The sequence below is a fragment of the Barbus barbus genome (genome assembly GCF_936440315.1).
Source record: "Barbus barbus genome assembly, chromosome: 4".
NCBI classification, from domain to species: domain Eukaryota; kingdom Metazoa; phylum Chordata; class Actinopteri; order Cypriniformes; family Cyprinidae; genus Barbus; species Barbus barbus.
In genome coordinates, this window is record NC_136732.1 from 18,475,412 (window position 1) to 18,503,309 (window position 27,898).

The 27,898-nt window shown below is 37.1% G+C and overlaps 4 protein-coding genes across 6 annotated transcripts; 2 read left to right on the top strand and 2 right to left on the bottom strand.

Annotated features, from left to right (window-relative positions):
* Nucleotides 1-249: 249 nt before the first annotated feature.
* Nucleotides 250-6,128, bottom strand: LOC306869135 (developmentally-regulated GTP-binding protein 2). Of its 2 annotated transcripts, XM_079415757.1 has the most exons (15): nt 5,982-6,128; nt 5,790-5,837; nt 5,660-5,711; nt 5,324-5,422; nt 5,054-5,214; nt 4,219-4,308; nt 4,018-4,078; nt 3,835-3,925; nt 3,682-3,754; nt 3,133-3,223; nt 2,959-3,056; nt 2,687-2,852; nt 1,552-1,610; nt 1,257-1,310; nt 250-1,170 (listed from the first exon to the last, which is right to left on the bottom strand). In XM_079415757.1, the coding sequence occupies exons 4-15, from the start codon at nt 5,385-5,387 to the stop codon at nt 1,084-1,086; spliced, it is 1,095 nt and encodes a 364-aa protein (XP_079271883.1). In that variant the 5' UTR covers nt 5,388-5,422; nt 5,660-5,711; nt 5,790-5,837; nt 5,982-6,128; the 3' UTR covers nt 250-1,083. The 2 variants fall into 2 exon arrangements, with proteins under 2 accessions (XP_079271883.1, XP_079271884.1); XM_079415758.1 differs by lacking the exon at nt 5,982-6,128 and having other exon boundaries at nt 753-1,170; nt 5,636-5,711; nt 5,790-5,896.
* A 400-nt stretch (nt 6,129-6,528) lies between these two features.
* On the top strand, nt 6,529-8,314 carry LOC306868848 (FAD-linked sulfhydryl oxidase ALR-like). The gene is made up of 3 exons (XM_079415250.1): nt 6,529-6,764; nt 7,710-7,918; nt 8,016-8,314. The coding sequence occupies exons 1-3, from the start codon at nt 6,603-6,605 to the stop codon at nt 8,176-8,178; spliced, it is 534 nt and encodes a 177-aa protein (XP_079271376.1). The 5' UTR covers nt 6,529-6,602; the 3' UTR covers nt 8,179-8,314.
* A 3,889-nt stretch (nt 8,315-12,203) lies between these two features.
* LOC306866186 (synaptogyrin-3-like) lies at nt 12,204-17,620 on the top strand. The gene is made up of 4 exons (XM_079411268.1): nt 12,204-12,413; nt 13,674-13,908; nt 14,147-14,292; nt 15,504-17,620. Exons 1-4 carry the CDS (start codon nt 12,312-12,314, stop codon nt 15,708-15,710), a joined length of 690 nt encoding a protein of 229 aa, XP_079267394.1. The 5' UTR covers nt 12,204-12,311; the 3' UTR covers nt 15,711-17,620.
* An 854-nt stretch (nt 17,621-18,474) lies between these two features.
* Nucleotides 18,475-27,234, bottom strand: LOC306865685 (E3 ubiquitin-protein ligase ZNF598-like). Of its 2 annotated transcripts, XR_013783889.1 has the most exons (13): nt 26,932-27,234; nt 25,984-26,096; nt 25,043-25,172; nt 24,749-24,960; nt 24,446-24,663; nt 24,242-24,359; nt 23,993-24,168; nt 23,799-23,883; nt 22,125-22,960; nt 21,897-22,050; nt 20,663-20,807; nt 19,904-20,316; nt 18,993-19,077 (listed from the first exon to the last, which is right to left on the bottom strand). XR_013783889.1 is itself a non-coding variant. In XM_079410429.1 (12 exons), exons 1-12 carry the CDS (start codon nt 27,103-27,105, stop codon nt 19,966-19,968), a joined length of 2,712 nt encoding a protein of 903 aa, XP_079266555.1. In that variant the 5' UTR covers nt 27,106-27,234; the 3' UTR covers nt 18,475-19,965. The 2 variants fall into 2 exon arrangements, 1 of the variants encoding a protein (XP_079266555.1); XM_079410429.1 differs by having other exon boundaries at nt 18,475-20,316.
* Nucleotides 27,235-27,898: the final 664 nt, after the last annotated feature.

Here is a 27,898-nt window from a genome sequence, read left to right on the forward strand (position 1 = left end):
CCAGGATTGGTGGAATTCATCTGCAAATGCTCAGTTTTGATCTTTGTGATGGTCATTGCTTCTTTGTTATTTGACCCTAGTGATTTTATATACATTCGCTGTTTCTTATGTATCTTAAACTATCTAGTTATGCTTCATCTGAACATCTGTACAAAAGAGTTAAATTTGGTTAGCACCCTATAAAATTGCAGAATATTAAATATCTAAAATATAAATTTAAGTCAGTTTGAAATGGTGAAAGACATTCATGTACTCGATCAGGTTTATTACTTTAGTATAGTTTAGTATTAGGAACATATTCCTAATACACTCCAATGCACCTGTACTAGCACTTTTTTCTCCATTAATGGTTACAGTACAGACAACGGCAACGTTGCATTTTGAAACGTGGACTGCAGGCCTTTGGCCTGTCAAAATAATATGAATTATTAAACAAATTATTACAAATTATCCTGACCAGCCCTCAAAAATTACACAAAAAATAAAATGCCAAATAACTTTAGAGACATTAACTGCATGGAAAGTAACAACGTAAAATGTATTAAAATAATTTAAATTCATGAGTCACACATTTAAATCTGCAGCGTAATGCGAGCCCATCAAACCAGCAAATCGTTTCATTGCGTTTTACATCTGCATGCACTGAAACATACAGTTCTGCACATTCACATTCTTCCACCAACGAACGGAACTGTCTGTGTTTTAGTGTGTGCACAAAAATAAAACTAATGTTATGCCATATGCAATTGTTTCCATATGCAAAAGATAAATCCTCAGTTCAGTTTATTAAACTACAATTAAAATTTTCATTTAGTCTCAAACACTGTACATGACCAATTCAGTTTATTAAGAAAAACTGTTTTCATATTACAAAGGACAAAAAAAACAAAGATCTGAATATTATTTATTAGAATGAATTTTGTCAGGTAGATGATTTTCATAAAGAAAATAATCACTTGTTAATTGTAGATCACAGGTTTTTCCATGAAGTTCCATGAAACAATGCAGCTGTCAACAAAAAATGTTCAGTTATGCATGTATGAAATGTTCTGTTGATACTGTAGTGGTTCTGAAGTCTGGATTTTATTTCTTCACAATCTGAATGACATCCTCATGTTCCATGATGTGTGTCAGTCCTACTCTCTGAGGACTGTACTTTGTGCTTGTTCCCTGTGATGCAAAAAGACAGCAGTAGTACTTAAAAACATGGAACAAAAACAAGAGTATATTTCTCTTCAGGTGAAGAAGGATCTTACCCAGACAAGTGCGTACTTGAACTGGCTAGCTAATGTCCTGTGGATTCTGTGACACTGGAAGAAATAAGAAGCACAATCATGAATCTGATTGATACACTAAAATATATATGATTTAGTTTGATAGCACATAAAACAGAAATACACACGTTCAGGTATACATATACTTTTAGACAACATTTCAGCATTTACTGTTTAGTTTTCTAAAAATAAATATATATGAATATATATCCAGAGTATGTTTTACCACAGGCTGACCACTGCATAATACATATACAAAGTACACATAAACACATACCACATGTTCAACTGATGCTCCTCGTCTCATGATTATAGGGTCACCGAAATCTGGGCGTTCTTAACAACAATAAAAATAAAAATAATAAAAAATTTAAAAGTAAGAACGAGGGAATAAAACCGCTAATTACAACAATTCAATGCAGTTTTTATTATTATTATTTATTTATTTTGTCAGCTCCAATTATGATTTAAATTTAAAATGGATTCAAATGTGAACCTTATGCCAGACCACCTTTTCAAGAGGATGAAAACTAAAATGAACCAAAATCTGTTTGACGACAAACAGACATGGTTTATACTAAAAGCTCTAATAAATAACAAATTCAAATAATCTAATCTCCATTAAAATGCTTAAAAAAACATGATTAATTAATTGAATGTGTTAATACAAAACAAGCAGCTTTTTCATAGAGCAGAAATCTCGTAAATATATTAAAGGTGCACCAAGCGATTTTTAAAAAATGCTTTTGACCACAGCATCAGACTTTGTGCCAAAACACATTTGTAGCCAATCAGCAGTAAGGAGACATGTCTTGTAAAGACAGCGAGAAGAGAGCGCTCAATTTGAGTGCACAGGATGGATATTATAGATAGAGGGAGATGGCAGGTAAAAAAAAAAAAAAAAAAGAGGAAAATATTGGAGGAACAAAACATTAAAAAGAAGGGTTACGATCAGGCAAGAGGTAGGACCCGCGCAAATATCAGAGCAGCTTTCCAGCAGTGGAAAGAACTCGAGGAGTGGGAAGCTAGTGCTTGTCGCAGATGCCGAGGTTGTATTGTTTCTTTTTGATAGGTGATTAACATTGATTTTGCTTCGTTTCACACAATTTATCCGTGTTGGCTTTTGTTTGAATATGCTTGTGTGTCATCTTCACTTGTTTCTTCGATCATCGTTGCCATGGTTGTGTACATACATGTGGGGCGGAGATTTCAAAATAAGGGCGAGGTCCTGTTGGGGTATGGGCGTGTTTGTTTTGGTGCTTTCAATTACCAACATCACTTGGCAAAAATCGCTTAGTGCACCTTTAACATATATTGTGTTGGACAACAGGAGGCCAAAAAGGTTGAGAACCACTGTTTTAGGGTGAAAGGACCTTAAATTACTATAAATTGAGGACCAAAAAAAAGCTTACCTCCTCTTTTCTTGGTGTATATGCAGATCAGAGCCAGGTACTCCCATAACTGCTCAAGGAGATAATCTAGATTCAGCTTCATGCCGCAGCTGATCACTACACTGTTAGGTCTGTGAGCAAGACGATTCACTTCCTCCATAGAAATCTGATCCACTTTGTTGTACACCTGTAATAAGACAGAGATTCATTAAATCATTTTAAATTTACTGACATATATTTAAAACTGAGAAGCTTTGCATCAGGCTGATGCTTGAACTGAAATATATACTCACATATAAGCAAGGCATGTACACTCTGTTGCCCACGATGACATCAATAAATTCATCAGGAGTGCAGTCCTCTCTGAACAAAACCTCAGCATTGAAGATTTCTGCAGTCATGTTAAGTCTGACGTGTTGCTCATTATTAGAGAAAATGAAACGGTGAATAACAACGCTAAAGGATACTGTACTCATGAAGAATGAGCTGAACAAGCTTCTCAGAGCAGTGTGTGAGGGGAACCGTTGAATTGTACGATAGGCCACCACCTTTTTTAGGCTGAAAAACAGATAGGTACACATTTCTTTAAAAAAAAAAAAAAAAAACTGATTGATTTTAAACTTTGGAATGGTGGCACACATTTTTTTAAATCTTTTTTTTTTTTTTGCCATTTGAAAGTGAAGTGACATGTGGCCAAGTATGGTAACCCATACTCGGAATTAGTGCTCTGCATTTAACCCATCCTAAGTGCACACACACACCCGGAGCAGTGGGCAGCCAATGTTGAGGCGCCCGGGGAGCAGTTGGGGGTTCGGTGCCTTGCTCAATGGCACCTCAGTCGTGGTATTGAAGGTGGAAGAGAGCGCTGTACATTCACTCCCCCCACCTACAATTCCTGCCAGACCTGAGACTCGAACTCGCAACCTTTAGGTTACGAGTCCGACTCTCTAACATTAACTTAAAAGGCATTTTAGTCAACAGACAAACTATGACAATGAAAAAACTGAAACACTGACTTTAAAATAGATATTTGGTTTGGGGCAGTTGAGTCTGATGCCAACAGATTCAAGTTCTTTTTCCAGAAGTTCCCTAAAAAACAAAATAACAATCGTCAAACAAACAGAGCAATAGTGCAAACAGTTCAAATATTCTCCGCTGCTCCAGCTCACCTCTGAACATCTCCTTTAGTCGCATCCAACATCATGATGACCACATCTGCAGTTCTGGCCACAGCAATGACCTGTCTACCTCTGCCCTTACCTTTAAAACAAACACACAGAGAAAGGACACATTTAATATGCCAAAATGCACTTACAAATGTGCATTACTCTTTAAAACACAAATGAGCATACCTTGTGCAGCCCCCTCAATGATACCAGGCAAATCCAGCAGCTGTATGTTGGCACCTTTGTACTAGAATTGAATTTTAAAAAATGAAACCAATATCATGTTGGTTATTATAATTATTATAATAACAACATCAATGACATAAATAGAAATAAGATATACACAAAAACAAAGAGAAAAGAAAAAGATTTTGGAATAAATAATACCTCAATGACACCAGGAATGCAGGTCAAGGTGGTGAATTCATATGAAGCTGCTTCACTTTCTGTTGATGTCATTAAACTGAGAAATGTAGACTGCAAAAACACCAGAAATTAGAGCATGTCTCTTTTTTAGTGCAAAAAATTGACATATTACTAATAGAAAATGCTTGTGTACATTACACAAAATAGAACAACAATACACCCGTTGTCAACAGAATACAAAGGGGGAAAAAAAGAGTTAATACTTTGCTTAAGAGAAAAAGACAAACAGGAGGAGAAAGAAAAAACCATGTAAGCAAGACATTTATTTATACATAAATTAAAGTATACAAATTAAAGGCATTCAAGTCATGCTATTTGCTTTCTTATTTACTGAAGATGTAGTGGTGTTAAAAATCCTTTTTAAATTCTTTCCAAAAAAAAAATAAAAATGAAGACAATCTGGTTTCCTGCTGATGAACTTGTATTTGTGGATATAAAATCTGTAAAGAATATAAGTTTATAACACAGCTATCATTGTCTTCAGTAAAGTCATGTGCATAGTGTCCTAAAATAATGTTGAAAGTAATAATGTTAAAAGTTAATAGTAAACGTTCTATCTTGCAGGAATACTTTTCCAATGTTGTTCCGTACAGTGACAGGCTCAAAATAAATGAAAGACAGTTTCTGTGTGAATTCAGTTGTATATTTCTTCATGAATTGTTTGACAGGATAAAATACATTAGTTTGAAAGGTACTTCTTTTACTTAACTAGTGAAAAAATATTTCTGTATCAAGGACCAAATCTTTTCCCATTTAAATATTAGATAAGACATTGTGCAGATGTTGTAATTTTTACCTTGCCAACTGAAGGGAATCCAATCAGAGCCACTCGAGCATCCCCAGATTTCATAACATCAAAGCCTTCACCTTTGGCTCCAGATGACTTTGAGGGCTCCAGAAGCTGGGCTCTGTACTTGGCTAGCTTGGCTTTCAATAAACCCAGATGGTACTCAGTTGCTGCAAAACAAGTTTGGAAGTACTCAGGAATTAATTGATTATGAGTAAACAGATAGAAAGCAACAAAAAGGCCCATGATGGGACATTTAAAGAAGAAATCTTAGCTTACCTTTATTCTTCTGTGTTCGAGAGATTTCTCTCTCTATCTCTGCTATCTTCTCCAGAATCCCCATTTTCACTCAAGTGTGATGTATTGCTTATGTGAAGCCTGTGAACAGTACAGCAGTGCGAAATAAAGCATGTCAGTCATATTGCACAGACCATCGTTGTCAAGAGTTAGTAAGCTAAGCTAGCAGGCACTTCTATTAAACTTATCAAACACTATTGCAGATTGAGCTGTCATTCACATATTATGCCAAACAGCTACTTATGTAAATATAACTCTTCAGAAAGTGTTGGATCTTGTCATTCGTGTATTTACAGAGGTGAATGTTTTGATAATTACAGTGTTAAGCAGCATGGACCGCTGCTGACGTCTCCTCCTCTGGCTGACAGTGCTACGGAGAAAGTGCTCCGATGTGAAACCAATTCTTTAATATTTAATTCCTGAACATATATTTTAATATAGTACTTACATGTATTGTGAAATGCCAGTTGTAATATGTTTAGCCGTTGTTGGCATACTGTGGATAATTGACATAAGGTAAACACATGATCTACAACAAACGTGATGCATATCAGTGTCTGGATTTCAGTTCTGACTCATTTCTAAGAATCGATTCAATCAAACAAGTCGTTTCAAAGAATCATTTAAATGATTCTTTTACCTCAGCACATAATTTGCATCGTCATTTTGTCCATTTATCGTTCTAATAAAGCCACATGAAGGTAAATATCGCTGTTTATGAATAATTCAGATCAGTTGTGTGAATCGTTTAAGTTAGCATGCTCAATCAGAAGATCCGGCTCAACATAACGATTCACCTCGGAAATACACAGGGTTGCCAAGTCCGAGATTTTACGGCAAAATATGGAGATCTCAAACTTGCTGGTTTTAAAATATTTAACTCTATACAATTCATATGACTGGCAAGGAGACTGTGTGAAGAAATATATGACAAAAATCAAGGAGTAGAGCAGCATCAGAAAAAAAATAATCGTAAAACTGTAAATAGTTATATTCAAGTAGTTAAGAAATAAAAGATTACCACCCCACCAAATAATTGTATTCATCAGCTGTTAATATTAAGGTTTAACAGACTTTGTAAAATTGTTCGTTGGAGTGGCATGTTTTAAGTGTTGATATTTGGACTAGTTTTTAAGCTTGTTTTGACTATGCTGGATTTGTTGCGGAAATCTGGCCACCCTGGTAGTACGTAACACGTCGTGCGATTCTAAACATGGCAGCTCCTGCTGTGTCGCGGTCTTCAGTGTGAAACAACGCGGGTATGGAGGGCTTCCCGTTCCCCGTGGCTGGGAGACCACCCGAGGAAAGCACGAGTAAGGATCAGACCACTACCGGAGAGCCGAAAAAGAAACCGTGCCGAGCGTGTACGGATTTTAAATCATGGATGAAGTTGCAGAAACAGACGTCCTCCGCTTCAGTGCAGGTGAACAGACTCTGATCTGACCGTCTCTCCGTGGCCCCTGAGAGGCGAGAACCGGACATAAATATCGATATACGAGTCAAGAGAAGTCAAATATCTGTGAGAACAAAATAGATTGAACGAAATAAACACGTCTTTGCTTGTTAACTTACTTGTTTTGAAAAGAGTATCTGCAAAGGTCTAGATTTTGTACTTTACTTTAGTATGGTAGTAACTAACTATAATATAGTCTTCCATGATATATATATATTTATTTATTTATTTATTTATTATTTTCATAAAATCGAATTTTCAATTAGATTTATACTAAATAATCCATTTGGGTGAGTAAGGGAATCTATGTTTATTACAATTATAAAGGTTGTAGTTATACTCTTATATTTGAATATCAAGGCTCCTATAATAAAATGCCATAGTTGCCAGGGGCCCTCAGCATACTTCCACAGGGGCCTCAGGATGACTTTAAAGTAATCGCCTTAATACATTATTAACATAATAAATTATTGTTATTATTACTAATAATATTAATATATGTATAATGTAATACAATATTATATAATAATAAAATAATTAAGTTCTAATATCAATTAAAATGCTAAACAAACACAATCAAGATGAAAACTAAAACCATATTTCTTTATTGTTTTTATTTAAATTAGGGTGTACACACATCACAAAAATAAATTGTGGTCAAATAATATCAATCAATACTCCTAGTTTCTGTTAAGAAAAAATAGTTTGCAGAATATTATGTTTAAAACCGTGATGCCATTATGGTTACCTTTCAAGAGCTATAGCTCAGCTGCCAGAGCATTGCATCAACCCAGAGTCATAGGTTTGATTCTTAGGAAACACACAGTCTGATTTAAATCTATGCCTTATGTGTAAATGTTTCTTACACCATAATGGTGTGCTTGACAGTAAACAGTCATGTGATATTTTGAACAGGAGAGCAGGGCGGTGGAGGAGGCTAAGACTGTTGAATGCCCTCTGGACAGAGAGGAGCTGGGCAGGAGTTCATGGTCTTTTCTTCACACTATGGCTGCATATTATCCAGACGCACCGACCACAGGACAACAGGGGGAGATGACACAGTTCATCAACCTCTTCTCAAAGGTTTTCCCATGTGATGAATGTGCAGAGGACCTGAGATCAAGGTTGTCATCATTTACTGTTGCGGTTTTTATGTTTGTCCTTTAGCATTTCAGTAGTGTGTTTGGTTGCATATGTTTCAATGATCTTGTCTCTTATCAGATTGAAAACAAATCAGCCAGACACTAGCAGTCGGCACAACCTCTCACAGTGGATGTGTCGCCTCCATAATGACATCAACATCCGATTAGGCAAGCCAGAGTTTGACTGCAGCAAGGTGGATGAGCGATGGCGAGATGGCTGGAAAGATGGATCTTGTGACTGAAAACCTCCAACACAATCATGAACATGAGCAATATGCAGCCACACACTGATTCTGTGGACCTGTCCTTTTTGTTGCAAGTTCCAGTCAGGAGTCATGCATAAACACGATACATGTTGACTTTGCACTAATTAATAGAGTGATTTATTCATATATATATATATATATATATATATTCTGTATTGTGCTTTTAATCAAGAGCATTGCTCTCTACAAGAGTTTGGCTTTATGGCCCATATTATTTTAAAATTTTTAAGCAAAATTGCTTTGTTTAGAGCAGTGGTTCTCAGCATTTTTAACTTCAAGATCCCTCATTGTAAAACAATAACTGAATTTTCCCCAAGATATTTCCGATATTTCTGTTAGAATGACAAAGCTGCTCATTTTAAAATATTTTATTGATTGAAACGTGGAAGGGCAATTAAAGGAATAGTTTAAAAATGAAAATTTGCTTAAAATGTATTTACCGTCATGCTATTCTAAAATATAGAGGAGTTTGTTTCTTCATCGGAAGAGATTTGGAGAAATTCAGCATTACATCACTTGCTCACCAATTGATCCCTTGCAGTGAATGGGTGCCGTCCGAATGAGAGTCCAAACAGCTGATAAATAAATCACAATAATCCACAAGTAATACACATGACTCCAGACTTTCAATAAATGTCTTGTGAAGTAAAGAGAGGTGTGTTTGTAATAAACTAATTCATCAAGAAATTCTTAATGTCAACCCGGATAAAATAGTTATCTATCCATAATATTGCCTTCTCCAGTAAAAAGTCATCTTTTTAAATAAATCTTATTTTAAATAAGTTTAAGCCATCATGTGCTCTCCATGGAAGTGTGCTGTGGTTTTCTAGTTGAATACCAATGGTTTAGAGGTCTCAATAAATTATTCATATTCAAGAAAGGGGTAAAAACAATGAATAGTTGGTCACGTTCAATTGCATCAAGATAACTAATTGATAATTTAAAACAAGCAAAACTCAATGCATTTGCAATTTTGCATGCTTATTTGTTATTTACAAATGTGGCAAGGATAGGCTAAAGTATTATGCCCTGAATGCTGTAGCCTAGTCTTCCCACATTGCTTTCCATAACATGAAAAAGTCATTTTTATTTATGCTCCATTATTTGCTGTTAGATTATAACCTGGCAGTGGAGGATGCGGTAATGTATGACTGTCTCAGAAATACACTTAGTCATATGAAGTATGTTGTGATAGTCAAAACAATGTTCCAAACCAACAGGGACGTGCAGAGAGTTCCTCACGGGCAGGGGCTCAAATGTAAAATAGGGGCAATATAAAAAATAAATAAAAATTATAGGTCAAAAGTTTGGATACATTACTATTTTATATTTTTGCAAGAAGTCACTTATGATCATCAAGCCTGCATTTATTTGATCGAATTTTTAATATACTTTAAAACACATTTTATGCAATTCTGATTTATTATCAATGTTGGAAACCTGTGATACTTTTTTCAGGATTCTTTGATTAATAAAAAGTTTAAAAAGCACAGCATTTATTTAAAATATAACTTTTGTTACAATATATGTTGAAAAGCTTGAGGTCAGTTTTTTTTTTCTAAGAAATTAGTTTTCATTCAGCAAAGATTTGCTAAATTGATAGAAAAGATTGATATTGTCAGAAAACATCTCTATTTTGAATAAATGTTGTTCTTTTCATTTTTTTTTTTATCAATGATCCCCAAAAAAGTATCACAGGTTTGAAGTGTAATGATGCTGAAAATTCAGCTTTGATCACAGAAATAAATTAAATTTTAAAGTATTTAAAAATAAATATTATTTTAAAGTGTAATAATATTTCACAATATTATAGTTTTTTTATATATTTTTGATCAAATAAATGCAGGCTTGATGAGCATAAGACACTTTCATAATGCTGCATAATTATCAAAATGGAAATATAATAAAGTCCTTTCATGTCACCATTTCTCCAGCCTACACTTCACATAATAGGCCTGTAGGTGGCACTTGGGCTTCATTAACTATGAAAGTTTCATGAATAGTAAACATCATACACACAGGTACATCTCACAAAAATTGAATATCATGAAAAAGATCAATATTTTTTGTCACACTTCAGAAAGTGAATCCCATATATTACATAGATTCATTACACATGGAGTTAAATATTTCAAGCCTTTATTTCTTGAAATTTTGATGATTTTGCTTACAGATAATGAAAACCCAAAATTCAATGTCTCAGAAAATCTGAATATTACATAAGATCAATTTAAAAAAAAGTATATTTCTGAAAAGTATGTTCATTTCTATGCACTCAATACTTGGTTGGGCCTCCTTTTGCATGAATTACTGCATCAATGCGGCGTGGCATGGAGGCGATCAGCCTGTGGCACTGCTCAGGTGTAATGGAAGCCCAGGTTGCTTTGATAGCGGCCTTCAGGTCATCTACATTATTGGGTCTGGTGTCTCTCATCTTCCTCTTGACAATACCCCATAGATTCTCTATGGGGTTCAGGTCAGGTGAGTTTGCTGGCCAATCAAGCACAGTAACACCATGATCATTGAACCAGCTTTTGGTACCTTTGGCAGTGTGGGCAGGTGCCAAGTCCTGCTGGAAAATGAAATCAGCATCTCCATAAAGCTTGTCAGCAGAAGGAAGCATGAAGTGCTCTAAAATTTCCAGGTAGATGGCTGCGTTGACTGTGGACTTCAGGAATAGAGCCCTGCATTTCGGCCCGGGCCCGATGGGCCCTGACTTTTTTACGCCTCTATGGCCGGACTTCGGGCCAATTTCCACGTCATAGGTCAGAGGCGGGCCAGGCTAGGGCCTGAGCATCTCGGGCCAGGGCCGGGCTGGGGCCTAAATTTGAGGCCCGTGCAGGGCTCTATTCAGGAAACACAGTGGACCAACACCAGCAGATGACATGGCAGCCCAAATTATCACAGACTGTGGAAACTTCACATTGGACTTCAAGCAACATGGATTATGTGCCTCTCCAGTCTTACTCCAGACTCTGGGAACTTGATTTCCAAATGAAATGCAAAATTGACTTTCCCTGTTGCTTGTGCACCTTTTCCTACCCAAATTCTTCCTTCCAGTCAACTTTGCATTTAATATGCTTTGATACAGCACTCTGTAAACAGCCACACCTTTCAGTAATGACCCTCTGTGACTTACCCTCTTTGTGGAGGGCGTCAATGTTCGTGTTCTGGATCATTGCCAAGTCAGCAGTGTTCCCCATTATTGTGGTTTCAAAGAACAAGAGATACCCAGAATTTATACAGGGATTGAATACCGGTTACCATTATTGCGACTTTGGGCTTTGCACGGTTTTGTGCTGCGATTTTGTAGTCATCCATTTTCTCAGCGATGCATATATTTGATTTATAAAATGAGACAAACCGCAGATCCAGATCGCTCCACAAATAAGTTCGTCTGTCCCATGTCCTTTTCTACTGATTTATGAATATGAACGGGAAATGACTGCTCCACTTCACATTACTGTGCAATGAAATTTGAACTTGTGCCAGATCATGATTGGTTGGTGTATTATACATGACAAACGGGCATTGATGAATTATGTAATATTCTAAAATATATAATATATGGATTTGTAAATCTCAATCTCTCATATTTGCTGCACTTGTCTGCTATCAATGGCTCAAGCTTCCGTTGTTATAGGCTACTTTACTAGGTCTAAAATTACGTTTTGTAATTAGCAAGGGAGGCGTTGGATGAGATGCGGAAGAAATAATCCTACTCATAATCCTACTCCTAATAATTCTACTTTAAGTAGACGAATCCCTTGAAATATATCATCTGATCGATGTCTTGAGGTGGCAACCATAGCGGAATAATTGACTCCGGGCCGGGTGTGCATTCTTTCTTCTAATAATTCAACGACCCGTCGTAAATTATTCCTTACAAAATATTCTGCATGCTTTCCCAAAATGTTAAATTTGTTGATAAAATTGAAATTCTGTTTGAAGTTAGTGGTCTCCCAGCTGAGGATGAGATGTCGTCGGTAGATGTTGCTGTTGAGACAATGTAATACACAGAATCAGGCAGTGGTGTGTGTGTGTGTGTGTGTGTGTGTGTGTGCCTGCCTCGACCCACAGCCCAGAGCCTCAATAACAGTAGGAGGAAAATGGATGGAGTGGGTTCATTTGGCGCTGGGAGAGCCGGGGCTGCGTTCGACCCTGTTGCCTTTATCCAACAGCCGCAGACCATCCTTAGAATATTATCATGGGTAAGACATTTATTTACCTACAAATAATCATATCTGCAGAAGAGACAAGTGGTCTGTGACAATAACCCAGAACGTATCATAATCATACCATTTTCATCACGCGCTCATTTAATAATTAAATGAGGTCACTGGGAAATATGACGCTCGGATAGATATGAGTTTATTTGTAAAATCAAAGATTATTTTTCGTTTATATTGAAAATATTGACGTATTGATGTCATGAAGCGTATTTGCCTCTGGTGAAAGGCATGTATATAAATATAGGCCTGCGCGCTCATTCTTGAATCTTTTTGTTGTTTGGTTTATTATGGTAGGGTGAATTCGTTTGTAATATCATTATATTATTAGCCTATTATCTCTAGGCGTGACTTCGATACAAGAAATAATATTTTAAATATGAGGCTATTTACCTGAATTTAAGCAAAACGAGTTAATCTAATGTCATGAATGAACGTTTCTCTATTATGCAATAAGGTTTTTCAGTAAGAACATCATGTGTCTCAAAGCATATAGTCAGCTGCCTCATTTTGAGCATCGCATGTGTTTGAGCATCATTCTGTATGTTGCTCAGAAATGCTGTCTACTTAGGCAGCTCAATAGGTTTCTCAGCCACAGTCTTGTAGTCTGTATGACCGGCGACACGATTCTGATTGGTTGATGCATTACTATACATGCATCTACTGTTACCTCCATTTGATGTTATTTGCTTCAGACAAACACATCACGTGGAGCATAGCTTTGTGCAATGCAATTCTCTTTCTGCCAAAGGCTTTTGTTTCTTGTAAAAATAGGCTTAAAAAAATACAACATATTTATACCTTAAATTAGTCATGTAAAAGTATCAGTACATTAAAAGTACATATTAGTACGGATACAGCCGCAATGACAGCCTGTTCCTTACAGAACAATATTTGGCCTTCCAAGTGGAAAATGTTGATTTAGAAGAGTTATTGTCTATTTAGAATACGTTATATTTATTGAATAGCATTGTTTTGGTCATACAGCGGATCTTATGTCTGTGTAAGTTCATATTTCTCTTTCATTTTGTAATTTAAATATTTCTTTCTTACAATCAACACCAAAAAATAGATAGATTCTACTAGACAGATGCTTCAGTCACTTCATGTCAACTGCCTGAACATAGAATAATATTATTTATTGTAATTGTATTTAATTATTTAATGTCATTTATAATGGCTTTAACAGTGTTAGCATGAAAAAAGAATATCAATAAAACAGGTGTATCTTTTCCCCTGCAGATCTTCTCAATGGTAGTGTTTGGATCCATAATAAATGAAGGCTACGTCAACCATGGCAGTGAGAGGCTCTATTGTGTTTTCAACAAGAACAACAATGCCTGTAACTACGGAACCACCATCGGGCTCATAGCATTTCTAGCATGCATTTTCTTCATTATCCTTGACATGAAGTTCCAACAAATCAGCAGTATTAAAGACAGGAAGAAGGCAGTGATGCTGGACATTGGATTTTCAGGTAAACAATAAGAGCATGCCAAAACAGACTGAGACTCTCTCCGTGACTGCTATTTTTAAGTTGTGAATTGTTCAAGGGGTCTGGCAATGATTCATGATCTCCACAGAACTGAACAGTACTGCATTGCCTTTAGATGTTTTTTGTATTTATTTATGTGAACATAGGGGCAGTATAGTAAACTTTATTGAAATTATTGCTATAATATATTCTTATTGTTGTGTTTTGCGCATGATTGCAGGTTTCTGGGCGTTTTTGTGGTTTGTTTGTTTCTGCTTCTTGGCCAACCAATGGCAGTGCACCACCCCAGATGAGCTGCCCTTAAATCAAGGAGCGGATGCTGCCAGAGCTGCCATTACCTTCTCCTTCTTCTCCATCTTCACCTGGGTTAATGAACATAACTATCAATACACAGAAATGACAACACATGTTATTGTCATTGTGTGTGACCGCCATTTCTTTTCAAATCTAAAAGTGAAATGGCAGGATATGCAGAACACAGTCCATTTCAGTTGTTATATCATGACTTATCTCATTGACATTAGCTTGCTCTACATACTGGTTTCAGCCCTCAGGGGACGTGGGAACATATAATAAAATTACTTCCTTTTCCCTTGCCGTCCTGAATGAGAGAATAGTGTTTGGTGGCGTGTCCTGATGTGAAAGAAAACCTAGGCTATTTCTTAAAGTTACTGAACAAGAGTGAAATATATGCCTTGTCTCGATCTTTAGCAATTGTTACATCAGTGGTTCATGTATAGAAATACACACAAGCGCTACCATTTAGAATTATTTATTCATTTATAATGTCTTTGTGTAAACCGTGATACACTACCATTTAAAGGTTTAGGGTAAGATTAAAAAAAATATGATTTGTATATTTTTACATTTATTCAGCAAGGACCTATTAGATTGATCAAATGTGACAGTAAAGACATTTCTAATGTTACAAAAGGTTTCTATTTCAAATAAATGCTGTTCTTTTGAGCTTTCTATTCACCAAAGAATCCTAAAAATATATTAAGCTGCACAGCTGTTTTTAACATTTATAATAATAATAAATGTTTCTTAAGCACCAAATCAGCATAATGATGTGACACTGAAGACTGAGTAACGATGCTGAAAACTCAGCTTTATCATCACAGGAATACATTACATTTTAATATTAAAACAGAAAAGAGGTATTTTAAGTTGTACTAATAGATCAGCATTTATTTGAAATAAATTTCTTTTGCAACATTGTAAAAATCTTTACTGTCACATTTGATCAAATTCATTTTTGAGTTCTTGCTGTGTAGAAGTTTTCTTTTTTCTTTTGAAATATCTTACGAACCGCAAAAATTTGAATGACCTTCAAATTATATAATGTTTTGAAAATTTTGTGATAATGTTTCATCATGTTGCTAAGGATACAAATTTAGCCATATGACAAAACTACAAAACTAAATGCCAAGTACTAGAATTATCTAGCACCAATAAGACTGCAATACCTACAAGTTTGGTTTCTCCAGTACAAGTGGTCAGTGTTGAGAGTAGTTATTTTTAATGAGAGTTCGGTAATGCGTGTGACTGTCATTTGCTTCCTCTCTGTATTTTAGGCTGGTTTGACTGTGAGAGCGGTGCAGAAGTACATGCTAGGGACTGACATGAACCTCTTCACCACCACAGAGCACATGGACGGCAACCCGCCTGTCCAGCCCTACCCCACCGGCACAAGCACCGAACCCAACGACACATACCAGAGCCCACCCTTCACCGAAAACCTGGACTCCAACGCCCCAACCTACCAGGTGCCAATTTACTGAAACGGTGCCTAGCAAAAGTCCATATGCGATGTCATTGGTGTGTCAGAGTCAGTGTGGGTGGCTGGCACTGGTCTTCAAACTGAAGTGGTGTGACAATGTTCATAGGTAGTACCGTTCTGTGAACTTCTGTACAAGAATATGTTGATTGTGATGTCACTTTCGTTTGGAATATTACGTGTTAATTTATCAGCTGGATTGAAACCGTTTGAGGGTTATCAGTGTTGTCTATAAATGAAAAAGGTTATGTTGCATGTGTTATATTTAGAGAGCTATGAAGTGCCATGCATCACAAACAATATTATATATTCAGTTTCAATAATGCTGTTGGGTACTGTATATAAAGTGCAATATCTGAAATATGGAATCACCAAAACCTTTATGACACATTTAAATGTTCTCCAACTAAAAGCTTACGAGAGGTGGTCTTCCAAAAAGAGGGTAATGTTTTGCTGTAGATAAGTGTGTCTTATGTATCAAAAGTGTGTAGAAAAGGTGTTGATTGTGTTTGATTTAGTGAAGCCACTAAACGTGTTAAGACAAAGCCAGATTTTATTTTGGAGGGATTTTTGTAGTTTACAATGCATGAATACTTCTGATTGTATCAAAATATAGAGGTTAAATGAATCCCACTAAAAATTTAAAACCAACAGTTTTTTATTAAATTTTTTTCAGAGCCACAGTCAGTTGGCATTTTAAAATTGAGGAATACAAACTCATAAACTGGCATTTAAAAAAATGCTTTATGAATACATTTACAAACTCGGACAATGACACCACTTGGTATGTTTTCAACATTAGAAATAGCTAGTAAGTAAAATGTGTCATTTTTTAAAAGAAATGAATGCTTTTATTCAGCAAGGAGACATTAAATTGATCAAAAGTGACAGTAAACATCTGTAACGTTACAAAAGATTTCTATTTCAAATCAGTGCTGTTCTTTTGAACTTTCTATTCATCAGAGAATCCTGAAAAAATATTAAGCAGCACAACTGTTTCCAACACTGATAATAATAAGGAATGTTTCTTAAGCACCAAAGCAGCATATTAGAATGATTTCTGAAGGATCATGAGACCCTGAAGACTGGAGTAATGATGCTGAACATTCAGCTTTGTTATAACAGGAATAAATTACATTTGAAAATACTTTAAAATAAAAAAACAGTTATTTTAAATTGCAATAATATTTCACAATATTGCTGTTTTTATTGTATTTTTGATCAAATAAATGCAGCCTTGGTGAGCAGAAGAGACCTTACCAACCTCAAGCTTTTGAATGGCAGTGTATATGCCAGTGCGCTGCAAAGTCATTTGTTTGGGAATCCCTTCAGATATTTATCAGTTGGCTGTTGTAAAAAAAAAAAAAAAGGTGTTTGGTGACCATCATCAGTGCTTTGTCTGATATGTGGTAGATTATGGTAATGTTTCTGTGTTCAGAGATAGGGCAACGTACACAAATGATAGTGATTGTACTTAAATACTTGTAAATGGAGTATGTTTGTGAAAGTGGCCAGGGTCTTGTGTTTCTTGTACTTAACTCTGCACTCCTGTTAAAATGCTTGGACCAATATTACAAGACAGTTTTGAAGTGATTCACTGAGGTATGTTTTGCTGGATCAAAATTTGCACCTCTAAAAAAGTATTATAGATGATGAAGAGATGTGAAAATATAAGCCTTATTTAGTTTTTGTATTTGTACCCCATTGAAGGACAAAGTGCAAAATTTGCATCAGTAAAAATGCCTTGACCTTGTCCGTGACTCTTTTTAAATACATATTACATACTGTATCTGCAGGCAATATATCCCATCTTGTGATTGAAAGATGTACACAAAAGATTTGTTGTCAGTCGGAATGTCTTCAGACTGCAGTTGTCAGACATTATGAAAATAAAAACATGTTTTTCATGAGTGGATCACCTGTAATGTGCTCTTTTAATGACTCGCACACCATTATGAGATCATTCTGTTCTGAAAGCCAGACCCTGTAAGATTTTGAACTTTGCACATTAGAAATAGTTCACACAAAAACATTTGCTGAAAATTCTCTCAACCTTCAACCAACCAAGATAGAGTTCTTTTCTTCATCAGAACAGATTTGGAGAAATGTTAGCATTACATCACTTGCTCATCAATGGATCCTCTGCAGTGAATGGGTGCCGTAAGAATGAGAGTCCAAACAGCTGATAAAAACATCATAATAATCCACAAGTAATTTACACTACTCCACTCATAAATTAATGACTTGTGAATCAAAAAGCTACATGTTTAAAGATGTTTTTAACTTCAAACTGTTGTTTTCATCCAAAATACAAGTCCATATCCATTGTATTGTATTTTTTGAAAAAGTCTTTCAATCTGAATCAGGAGAAATATGCATAGGTCAAGCCTGCTTTACATGCACAAACAGTCCAAACCAGTCCTAAACAAACATGTATAGATAGACTACACAGAGATAGACTTTTTCACAGAAAGAAGTGTTATTATTATTATGTACTCATTTTGTCTAGAAACAATGGTTTAAAGTTAAAACACCTTCATGATGGATCTGCTTATTAAAAGCACAGCTTTTCACTTTACAAGATATTAATTGATGGACTGGAGTCTTATGGATTTTTGTGATGTTTTTATCAGCTGTTTAGACTCATTCAGACGGCACCTGAGGATCCACTGGTGAGCAAGTGATGCAATGCTATTTCTCTCCAAATCTGTTCCAATGAAGAAACAAACACCTCTACATCTGGATGGACTGAGGGAAAAGTACATTTTCAGCATGTTTATTTTTGGGAGACCTATTCCTTTAATTGCTACAAATAGTTCATTGTACAGATATATCCCAATGTTTAAGAAGTTTTAAAAATTTTAAAAAGAAAACTTGAGCTTGTGAAAAGTAATATACCTTAAGACCCAATCTAACAATCAAAACGTGTCAAATAAGACCAGCGTAGCTCACTCAAAAATGACCCTCTCACCCTCATGTTGTTCAAACTCGTATGAATTTCTTTCTCCTGTGGAACAAAAGCAGATGTTTGGCAGAAAGTCTCACTTTCACTTTTAATGAACGGAAAAATGAAAGTGAATGTTCCATAATGTCCTCAGTCCCTAACAGCCTAATATCTCCTTTTGCATCTCATGTAATAGGCACTTTCTTAAAATGACAGAATTTTCATTTTTGGGTGAACATTTCCTCTAGGTATCTCTGTAGTTAACATTTTCGAGTATGTTGCACAAAACAAACAGATGAAATACACAAACTGGAGATTGAATAACTTAATCTAGAGGTTGATAATGTTTGACCAGCATTTATTCTGCAGATATGTCCTGACACATCGCAAATTGTTGACCACAAGGCCGTGGCACAAACAGCAGTTCCTGAAAGAGAGATGAGAAAAGGTGGCCGCATTGAAGTCTCAACAGTCAACTCTGTGGGAGTGTGAAGAAATACTTGAGGCACAAGCACAATGGTATTTAACAAATCTAACCAAAAAAACAAATTAATGAATTATCCATCTGTACTAATTTGGTATTTTATACAAAACATTCTGTAGTCTGATCCCATCTGACAACCTTTTAAAATGTCCCTTTTTTCCTGTATATTTTTAAGGCAGGTGAAATTTCCTCGCACTGATTTAATTGTGTAAAGACAATCACATGTGGCCTAAAGAGTTCCGAGCCGTGCATTTCGTTCCCTGGCTTGATTGTTTAATTGCAAATTATTTACACAAACAATCATTCAAAAATGTCAATTTGTCTAAAGTCAGTAGACAGATCACTGTAGCTTACTGTAAGAAGTGCTATATATTAACCATTTTATTTTTCTGTACTGTAGAGTTTGTAAACAAATGAGAAATTGATACGTTTCAATCAAGCGGCAGGAGCATTCTGAAATAAATAGGTTATTCTTCAAAAGCCAACCTTACAATTTAAACAAAACAAAAAAAATTACCATGCTAACAGCACTGGAAAACCTGATGAAAAAGATGAACTGGAGGAGTAATAAATGAATCAACATTAGAACTCAGGATTTCAAGTAGATTAAACCGGTTTCTCTTCAAAACAGTTATAGTTCCACTTGCACTTTTTAGGGTTGATCTTTCCCCTTTCAAAAAAGGTGTCATCAAAACTTTCAGAATCGGAACAATCCGAGTAAACATTACCACTACAGCTCAGAAACCCCTCATCCTTTCAAGCATCTCACCATTATCCTGGTGCAGCACCAGGTCCTGTGTCACAGAGCCGTGGATGTGCGTCTGCTGGCAGCTAGCTGATAATCTTGCTTATGGCCTGTAAAGAGGGGAAGTCATCATCGCCGATGTGAAGGGTTTTATGGGTGTTGAAGTCTTTTAGAGCCAGCACCTGCTTACAGGTGGGACACACTTGGCAGTCCAGCTCCAGGTTGTTGCCTGTCTGCCAGGCTTTCTTTTTGGTTTTTTTGGGCTTGGAGCCTTGCTGCTGTTTCTCGAGAGCCTTAAAGTCTCCGTGGGCAGTGAGAAGCTCCTGTTGCTTGCGAGTGTCTGGTAGGAGAACCAGCAGCTCGTTGAAGACCCTGTTGAAATTCTCTTCCAGCAGCTCCTGGCAGCTTTTGTAGTACTCGACAGCAGGTATTATACCCTGCTCACGAGGAAAATTAGAGATCAATGAAAATATTAATAGGTAATAAATCGACACAATGTATGTGTGAGGCAGTGTGTATCATAGGTTCTATAACGGGTCACTTGTTACCACTATTTTTAAAAACATTTTTCTTCACTAGTTCATTTTAAAGGGTCCTGCAAGATGTGACAAGCGTGTTTTAGAAATAATATACTTAAAATATTCCATGTTGTCTCAATTAACAAGCTCATAGAACTACAATTACAGAAGGAATGAGTATAATTTGCTTAAACTAGCAGAGCTAATATATAATAATGTGTGAGACTTAATAACTGAATTTAAATGGTCTTGGTTTGATAGTTACCCGTCTAAATTGGCCTGAATAGTTTTTGAACTCATTGAACTTGGTTTCATCATTTTGAAGATAATTCTTAATAGACTGAATAAGGTCCATGTTTCTTTGCTGGAAACCGTCAGGTATGAGGTAGGATCCAATAGCAGGTGTCACTCTGAAAGAAAACAATGCCTAATGAGATGAAACACTTACCACGTTTCTATTCTTACATTAATGATAAATTATTCATTTAGAATTTTGGTGAAACAATTATCTGTTGTCAAATCTGAATATATTTTAAAATGTAATTTATTTCTGTGACGCAGTGCTGAATTTTCAGCATCATTACTCCAGTCTTCAGTGTCACATGATCCTTCAGAAATCATTCTGAAAAGCTGATATTTCTGATTATCATCTTGTAATATCTTGCATTATTCTTATTATTATTTAATGGAAGTGTAAGGTAAAATAAATGTACATCAAATGTTTCATTTCAAACCCAAAAAGTGTAATTGCACAAAAGAATAAGAGTAATTAACAGTATTTGGACATCATCTGGTTGTCAAAGAAAGTTCCTCATAAGATGAACTGTAACTGTGGCTACAATGATATAACACTTCAGGAGAACTGCAAAAAACAATGTTAAGGTTAAGGCATGATATCAACATTCTCTCAGATACTGATTTTATAACATTAACCCACAGTTTCATAGACAAGGCTTAAGCCAGGAGTCACCACACTCGGTCCTGGAGGGCCTGCAGAGTTTAGCTCCAACTTGCCTCAACACACCTGCCTGGAAGTTTCAAGTATACCAAGCAAGACCTTGATTAGCTGGTTCAGGTGTTTTTGATTGGGGTTGGAGCTAAACTCTGCAGGACACTGGCACTCCAGGAACAAGTTTGGTGACCTCTGGCTTAAGCCAAGTCCCAGACTAAAATGCCTGTCTGAGCTATTTTAACTGGAAGAAACTTGCACTGACTGATCTTAATGTCAGTTTCATTGTTTTGTCTTAAGATGCACACCAGTAGTGTTCTTATCGAAGGCATGTTTATAAACTTAAATGTCCTAATTGAACTGTGGCCTAAACCTTGATTTAACCTAAGCCCTGTCTGTAATACCAGACCTAAGACTATTAAAAACATTGATTCCGATCAATAAATGTTCAACTTTCATGTTCTCAAAATACAGCAGTGACTCAAAACAGGGAACACCACTTCTCCCCACATCACGCACATGTATAACAGCGCAAATCACAGTCTCTAACCTGTTAACAGCCAGCATTGATGATTCCACCACATTACTGTTGAGCGGGATGCCGGTGAATCCTGGAGGAGGTTTGCTGACAACAGGCCCAAGGCCAGGAGGAGGCAGCGGCAGCACACTCTCAGTGCTCTTCAACGGAAATGCACTTTTAAAGCCTGAAAACACAAGTACACACTTAGAAACAATGTCATTTTCAGCACTGCCTCTTTAAAGAAAGGAGCCGGCTTACCAGGTGGAGGTTTTCTGGAGATAAGTGCTGGAAATTCCTCTTCTTTGAGTGGAGGAGGTTGGTCGGTTACCGGCTGCTTTAAAGGGGAAGGAATATTTTCAGGAAATGATGTAGGAGACAGTGCTTCTGCCGGTTTCTCCGTGAGTCCATTTATAAAAGAGTTTGTTTTAGAGGGGAGACTGTTGTCTGGTGGCTTCGTCTCAGGAACGTTCTCTTTGTGAGCCATTTTGGACACGGACTCAGGAGTGTATGAGGGGGAATCCAGATATGAAGTTGTGGCTTGCTTCTTTTTCTTGTTGGTTTTGGGGTTGGGCTGAGATGAGCCACCTTTTACCGTCAACAAAGTGGAGATATCAAGCATAGTTGGTACCGTGCGGATCTCCTGAGCCGTTTTGCCGGTTTGGAGGTCCTCGTCATCTGATGAGGACGGACATTTGACTTTAGGTGGAGCTTTGTGGGTTTCAGCAGAGGTGAGCTTCTTTTTGCGGCGAGATGAGGAGGCAGTGAGAGGCTGAGGCACACTTCCACTGGGCAGCGGGTCACTGGCGGACAGTATGGATGAAGAGACTGTAGGGGCTGTTTTGGTGGGCAGAACCACAGGTTTATTGGAAACCACCACAGGTTTGCTTCCAGCTTGAGACCAGGCTGATGTCGTGTTTGATTGGGGCTTCAGTGGTTTGATCTTGGAGACCAGTGCAGGAAAGTCCTCCTCCTGGAAGGATGAATGTTTCTTGGGTTGATTTGTGTATGCAGGTGTCATTGGAGCAGAAACTACTGAGCCAGACAAGCTTGGAAAATCATCTTCCTTCAGAGAGACAGAAGTTTGTTTGATCTTGCTGCAATGACAGGGAGACAGACATTGTAAAATACTGATCTGATTAAACTCAATGTTTAATAGCACATCTTCAAGTTGTGCTTGCCCATGATGATAGAATCTTTCTTGCTGTTGTGTATTCCCACAACTATGAGCCCACTCAAAATCTCAAATTGATAATCTGACCTGCAGAAATCGCTTGGGTCCTCTCTGACATCATTTCCTGTTTTGTTCTGCATTTTTGTTGGTTGCACCAAATGACTTTTAATCTTTTATGTCCACCAAATCAAAGTACTTAAGGATTTGTTTTCAAGAATTCAGTGGCCTCTTTCTTTCATTATGATTTCAGGAAAGCTGTATCAGCCTGACATTTTTTAACTTATGCCCACTTAAAAAAAAAATCAAAACAAATCAGAGACATTTAAAAAAAAGGAAGTGGTGTATGTTTTGCATGTCGGACAAAAGCTTTATGAAATAATAATAAGTTCATAATAATAATTTGTAGTTTTTATTTAAATTTTAGTTGAGGTTTCAGTAATTGTTTTTATTTGTTTTTTTAAATACTTTTATTTAATTAATAATTTTCATTTAGGTTTGAGTTTTTCCAATAAATGTTTTATTTTTTTTTATATCAGACTGACATTTTTGACTTTATGTCCCCCAAAAATCTAAATGTCAATACAGACATTAAAAATAATCACAGAAAGTAGTGTATTTATGTCACTGAACAAATCTGAATTAATAACTGGACAAAATAAATAATCAAACAAACAAGCACCTTTAAAAAATAAATTTTAGTATTCCAGAATTGGGAAAAAATACATAAGTGACCCCTCTTACTAAAAACAGGACAAACATACCTTGGAATTGGGGCTGGAGGTGCAGCTGCCCCTAAAACTGGGAAGTCCTGACCAGCCAAAGAGGCATTTTTCTTAACTGATCGAGCTGAAATATGTTCAAACATGCAATTTCATCAACTTCCAAATTTGTTAGGTAGGTAGGTAGATAGATAGATAGATAGATCGATAGATAGATAGATTTTCGATTGCCATACCTTGCATTTCATTTGTCTGCTTGGCAGTGCCTCTGTTGTTTCTCATGTCATCAGGCTCCATCTTTTCTTCTTTGCGTGGCTTCTGACTGCTTCTCTCTTGCACATGGCTTCTCTCTTCCTGGTGGCTGGCAATCGAAGCTCGCAAAGCAGCGGCGAACTCTCTGTCCTCTTCCTCTCTAAGGGCAACAACTCTCTCAGTCTTACATAAGCGCTCTCATATGTCAGAATGCAGCACCGATAAGAACCTACCGATTATATCTCCAGCTCCTGACATTCTGCTGTCCTCCTGGGGCTTGTCCTCTTCCTGGTCTTCCCTGTCTGTTGATGCGATCCACTTCCTCATAGTCATCGCCACCAACTGTCAGACCTAAAACAGACATCCAGATGAGCTTGATTAAGGCATGCTACCCCTAAATTATATCCAACTCTCAGAAAGCGCAAATTCAGCTTTACCGTCATTTCTTCGTTGCTGTCTGGGTGCATAGTTGAACTGAATGTCGATTTGGCGATTCTGCCGTGCCTCAGCCCGGTTTTTGCTGTGGGCAGCAGCTTTGTGAGCCTTATAGTCAATCTCTGTGCGGAAAGCGTGAGTGAACTGCTCTGTACAGCAGCGGCCCTCCTCGCAGAGATAATGGCTCTCTCTGAAATGCTCGCTAAGGTACCGGTAGTCGCTATAGGACAAAGATAATACTTCATTTAAGTGAATTAACATTTAAATTCTGTGGTTATTACAGTGCAGAAGAACTGGTCTTTTACCTGTAATACTCCTGAGCCCCATCTGCATCACAGAAATGGCAGAAATAATGATCTCGCCGCAGGTGCTTCAACAGTTCATCATTGTCCAGGTATCGATCATCACAGAATTTACAAAGCGGATGCCCACGATGCGAGGTATCATCCGGGTCCCCTTGCATTCGATGTCGAGCCAGTTCTTTCCGATTGTACCACTTCCGCTCGTATGAGAATATCTGAACACAGAGCAAACTATTCACTGAAGGAATAAGGAGTGTGAAAATAAAATAAATAATTCAATAAAATGCAATACTCTACCTTCAGGTGCTTTGCACATAACTTGCAGCAGAAGAGTTCATGTTGTTTCCGCATATGCTGTTCTAATTCTTCACATTTGAAGAACACTTTTGGTTCTGGGCATTGTGGACATTCATGTAACAAAATCTTCCTGCATTTGTTATAAACGATAAAAAGAGCTTGTAAGGAACTAATTTAAAATATTGTTGATTTAAAGCTGAAAAACAGGACTGGCAATGATGTGATATTGTCAGAACTTAAATAGGGTGACCAAATGTGCTATTTTTCCCGGACGCATCCTGGCCAGGATTTCTATATTGCCTAAAATATCTAGGATTTGGCTTTGTTTGCGTGTGCAGACCGATCGGTGCATGACATCGGTTCCTTATGTTTTCGAAAAGCTCTCGAGGTACTTTGAATCAAAGCAACACAGAAATCCTGGCCAGGACGCGTCTGGGGAAAAATGGCACGTATGGTCACCCTAACTTAATCGCACTTTTTATTTGGCAAGTAAACAGCCAAAAGATGACATCAGAGTTGTTTACACTGTCCATATCAATGAGTTGATTAAAAACTAGTCCAACTCATGTCGTCAAATTTAAAAATATTAAAGTCTGTGCCATTTTTTATAGATTTAAGTATTCGCACAACAAATTTAGGTAAATATCACAGTTTATTATTGTGCATCGTTACATTATTATTTTAATACAATATGTTTTGGTACATACAAGCATAGTTTTTAAAATAAATTTTCCTTAGTGGTTCTTCAGAGAAAAAAAAAAAGTGGGAATCCTGCCTTGATTATTTTCTTCAGAATGCATCTAAACCATTTTATTCTTACATTAAAACTTTTCAATCCACAATGAATGTTTAGTTGAAACATTTACTGAGCAAATACATCCATATATAGCATATCGTCAAAAGGATAGTTTTTCTCATCCCTGCTGGAAAAAAGTTCATACCTGAACTGTGCATATATCTTTCCATCTGCAAAGTATATGTCGTATTTCTTCTCACACTGATATTGATGAATGTTCAGAGCGGCAAAGGGTTCAAGTTTCTTTATGAAGACCACCTGGAAAATCAGAAAAATACAAATAAATATTTTATTTGAATTACAGAAGAGAAAAAACCATCAAGTATTTTTTAAAGAATAAAACACTCCTTCTATAGCATGAACAACGTTGTCAATTAAGCAAAAAGGACTAAATACTAAATGTTTTGAATTTCAGACTTGCTGATTAATGTAACTTGTGCTTAACAGGCAAATTAGAGAGGCGTGCACTCTTGACTGATTTGCACGCGAGTCACGCACTGTGAACATGACATGGCTGTCAGAGAAAGCACATGTTGTCTAGTAGATTCTGGCCAGAGTTATCTGAAGCTGATTACACAACAGCACAATTCAGTCGAGCTGTCCCAAAATCAAGTCTAATTATTTATTTATTTTTTTTTTTTTTTAAAGTAAACTTTGTTCATGATATCCTTGACTCTCATATATGTGACACTGGAGCACAAAACCAGTCTTAAAGGCGCCCTCAGATTCCAGATTTCCAAACAATTGCATCTCAGCCAAATATTGTCCTATCCTAACAATCCATACATCAATGGAAAGGTTATTTATTCAGCTTTCAGATGATGCTTGACAGGTTTATGACAGGTTTTGTGGTCCAGGGTCACATCTGTTACATGCAGTCACATCTGTGTGTGTGTGTGTGTGTCTGTCTGTGTGTGTGTGTGTGTGTGTCTGTTTCTGTCTGTGTGTGTGTGTGTGTGTGTCTGTCTGTCTGTGTGTGTGTGTGTGTCTGTCTGTGTGTGTGTGTGTGTCTGTCTGTCTGTGTGTGTGTGTGTGTGTGTGTGTGAAAAGCGGCCGAGGCCTGCGCTCGCTGCTGGTGGAGAGGCGGCGGCACCTTGTCGAGCTGCTCCCGGCAGACGGCGCAGTACTTCTGGTCGCACAGCAGCCGCATCTTGGTGGAGCAGCGGTAACACACCGGGTGATCGCACTTCCCCAACGCGAACATGTCGATGTCCTGGCAGCACAGCACGCAGCTGCTCTCCGCGTCTCTCTTAGCGGTGGACTCCATACTGCTGGAAGGTACTGGCTGTGTGTGCTGGACTTTTCTCGCTATAATCCGCTTGTATTTGGACGGTTTGTAAACGGCAGTGAGGCCGGGTGAAGCGCGCTCCTGTGTGCGTAAGCGTTCGGCGCAATGCATTGTGGGGAGATATAGGCTAGCCGTGGACAGGAAGAGCCTTTATTATGACACACCGGACTTTTATACCGCATACCTTTGCGTATACCGATGCTATGATAGGAGGAGCCTGATTCGACTCCCAGTCTCACATTCGCGGGGTGTTATGATATGATAGATGAAATAATATAATAAACAATACGATGCATTATTAATATACACTATATTGCCAAACGTATTGGGTCACCCCCTTCTAATGAACAGATTTAACTACTTTAATCATTTGTTTCCATGAGTACAATGTTTAATGTTTAAGCATATAATGATATTCTAGGGAATTGTGTGCTTCTAATTTTATAGCAACAGTTTGAACAGGACCCTTTTCTATTCTAACACGACAGTGCCTCTGTGTATAAGACACGGTTCAAAAGACATGATTGATTGAGTCAGTGTGGAACAACTTGACTGGTCTGCAGAAAGACAAGTCCTGATCCCAGCTGAACACCTCTGGTGTGACTTTATATGCAGACCTTGAGCCGAAAACTCCACCAAACACCAATGATTTGTATAAGGGTACAGTAATTTTAGACACGTCCAAAACTGTTGCAACAGAGATGGAAATACAGTTTTTAAATACGTGAATTATGCTTCCATCTTTGTTGCCACAGTTTTGTTAGTGCCTTCT

Excerpts from the sequence above, each read along its gene's own strand:
- LOC306869135 (XM_079415757.1), bottom strand. The coding sequence starts at position 5,387 with ATGGGGATTCTGGAGAAGATAGCAGAGATAGAGAGAGAAATCTCTCGA. Across the intron at positions 4,309-5,053 it reads GATTCCCTTCAGTTGGCAAG|TCTACATTTCTCAGTTTAAT; the intron begins GTAAAAATTACA and ends GTGTTTTTGCAG. Across the intron at positions 1,311-1,551 it reads GAGCATCAGTTGAACATGTG|TGTCACAGAATCCACAGGAC; the intron begins GTATGTGTTTAT and ends TATTTCTTCCAG.
- LOC306868848 (XM_079415250.1), top strand. The coding sequence starts at position 6,603 with ATGGAGGGCTTCCCGTTCCCCGTGGCTGGGAGACCACCCGAGGAAAGC. Across the intron at positions 6,765-7,709 it reads CGTCCTCCGCTTCAGTGCAG|GAGAGCAGGGCGGTGGAGGA; the intron begins GTGAACAGACTC and ends TATTTTGAACAG. Across the intron at positions 7,919-8,015 it reads GCAGAGGACCTGAGATCAAG|ATTGAAAACAAATCAGCCAG; the intron begins GTTGTCATCATT and ends GTCTCTTATCAG.
- LOC306866186 (XM_079411268.1), top strand. The coding sequence starts at position 12,312 with ATGGATGGAGTGGGTTCATTTGGCGCTGGGAGAGCCGGGGCTGCGTTC. Across the intron at positions 12,414-13,673 it reads TCCTTAGAATATTATCATGG|ATCTTCTCAATGGTAGTGTT; the intron begins GTAAGACATTTA and ends TTTCCCCTGCAG. Across the intron at positions 14,293-15,503 it reads TCTTCTCCATCTTCACCTGG|GCTGGTTTGACTGTGAGAGC; the intron begins GTTAATGAACAT and ends TCTGTATTTTAG.
- LOC306865685 (XM_079410429.1), bottom strand. The coding sequence starts at position 27,105 with ATGGAGTCCACCGCTAAGAGAGACGCGGAGAGCAGCTGCGTGCTGTGC. Across the intron at positions 20,808-21,896 it reads TCAATGCTGGCTGTTAACAG|AGTGACACCTGCTATTGGAT; the intron begins GTTAGAGACTGT and ends GTTTTCTTTCAG. Across the intron at positions 20,317-20,662 it reads ATTCAGGCCAATTTAGACGG|GGTATAATACCTGCTGTCGA; the intron begins GTAACTATCAAA and ends CCTCGTGAGCAG.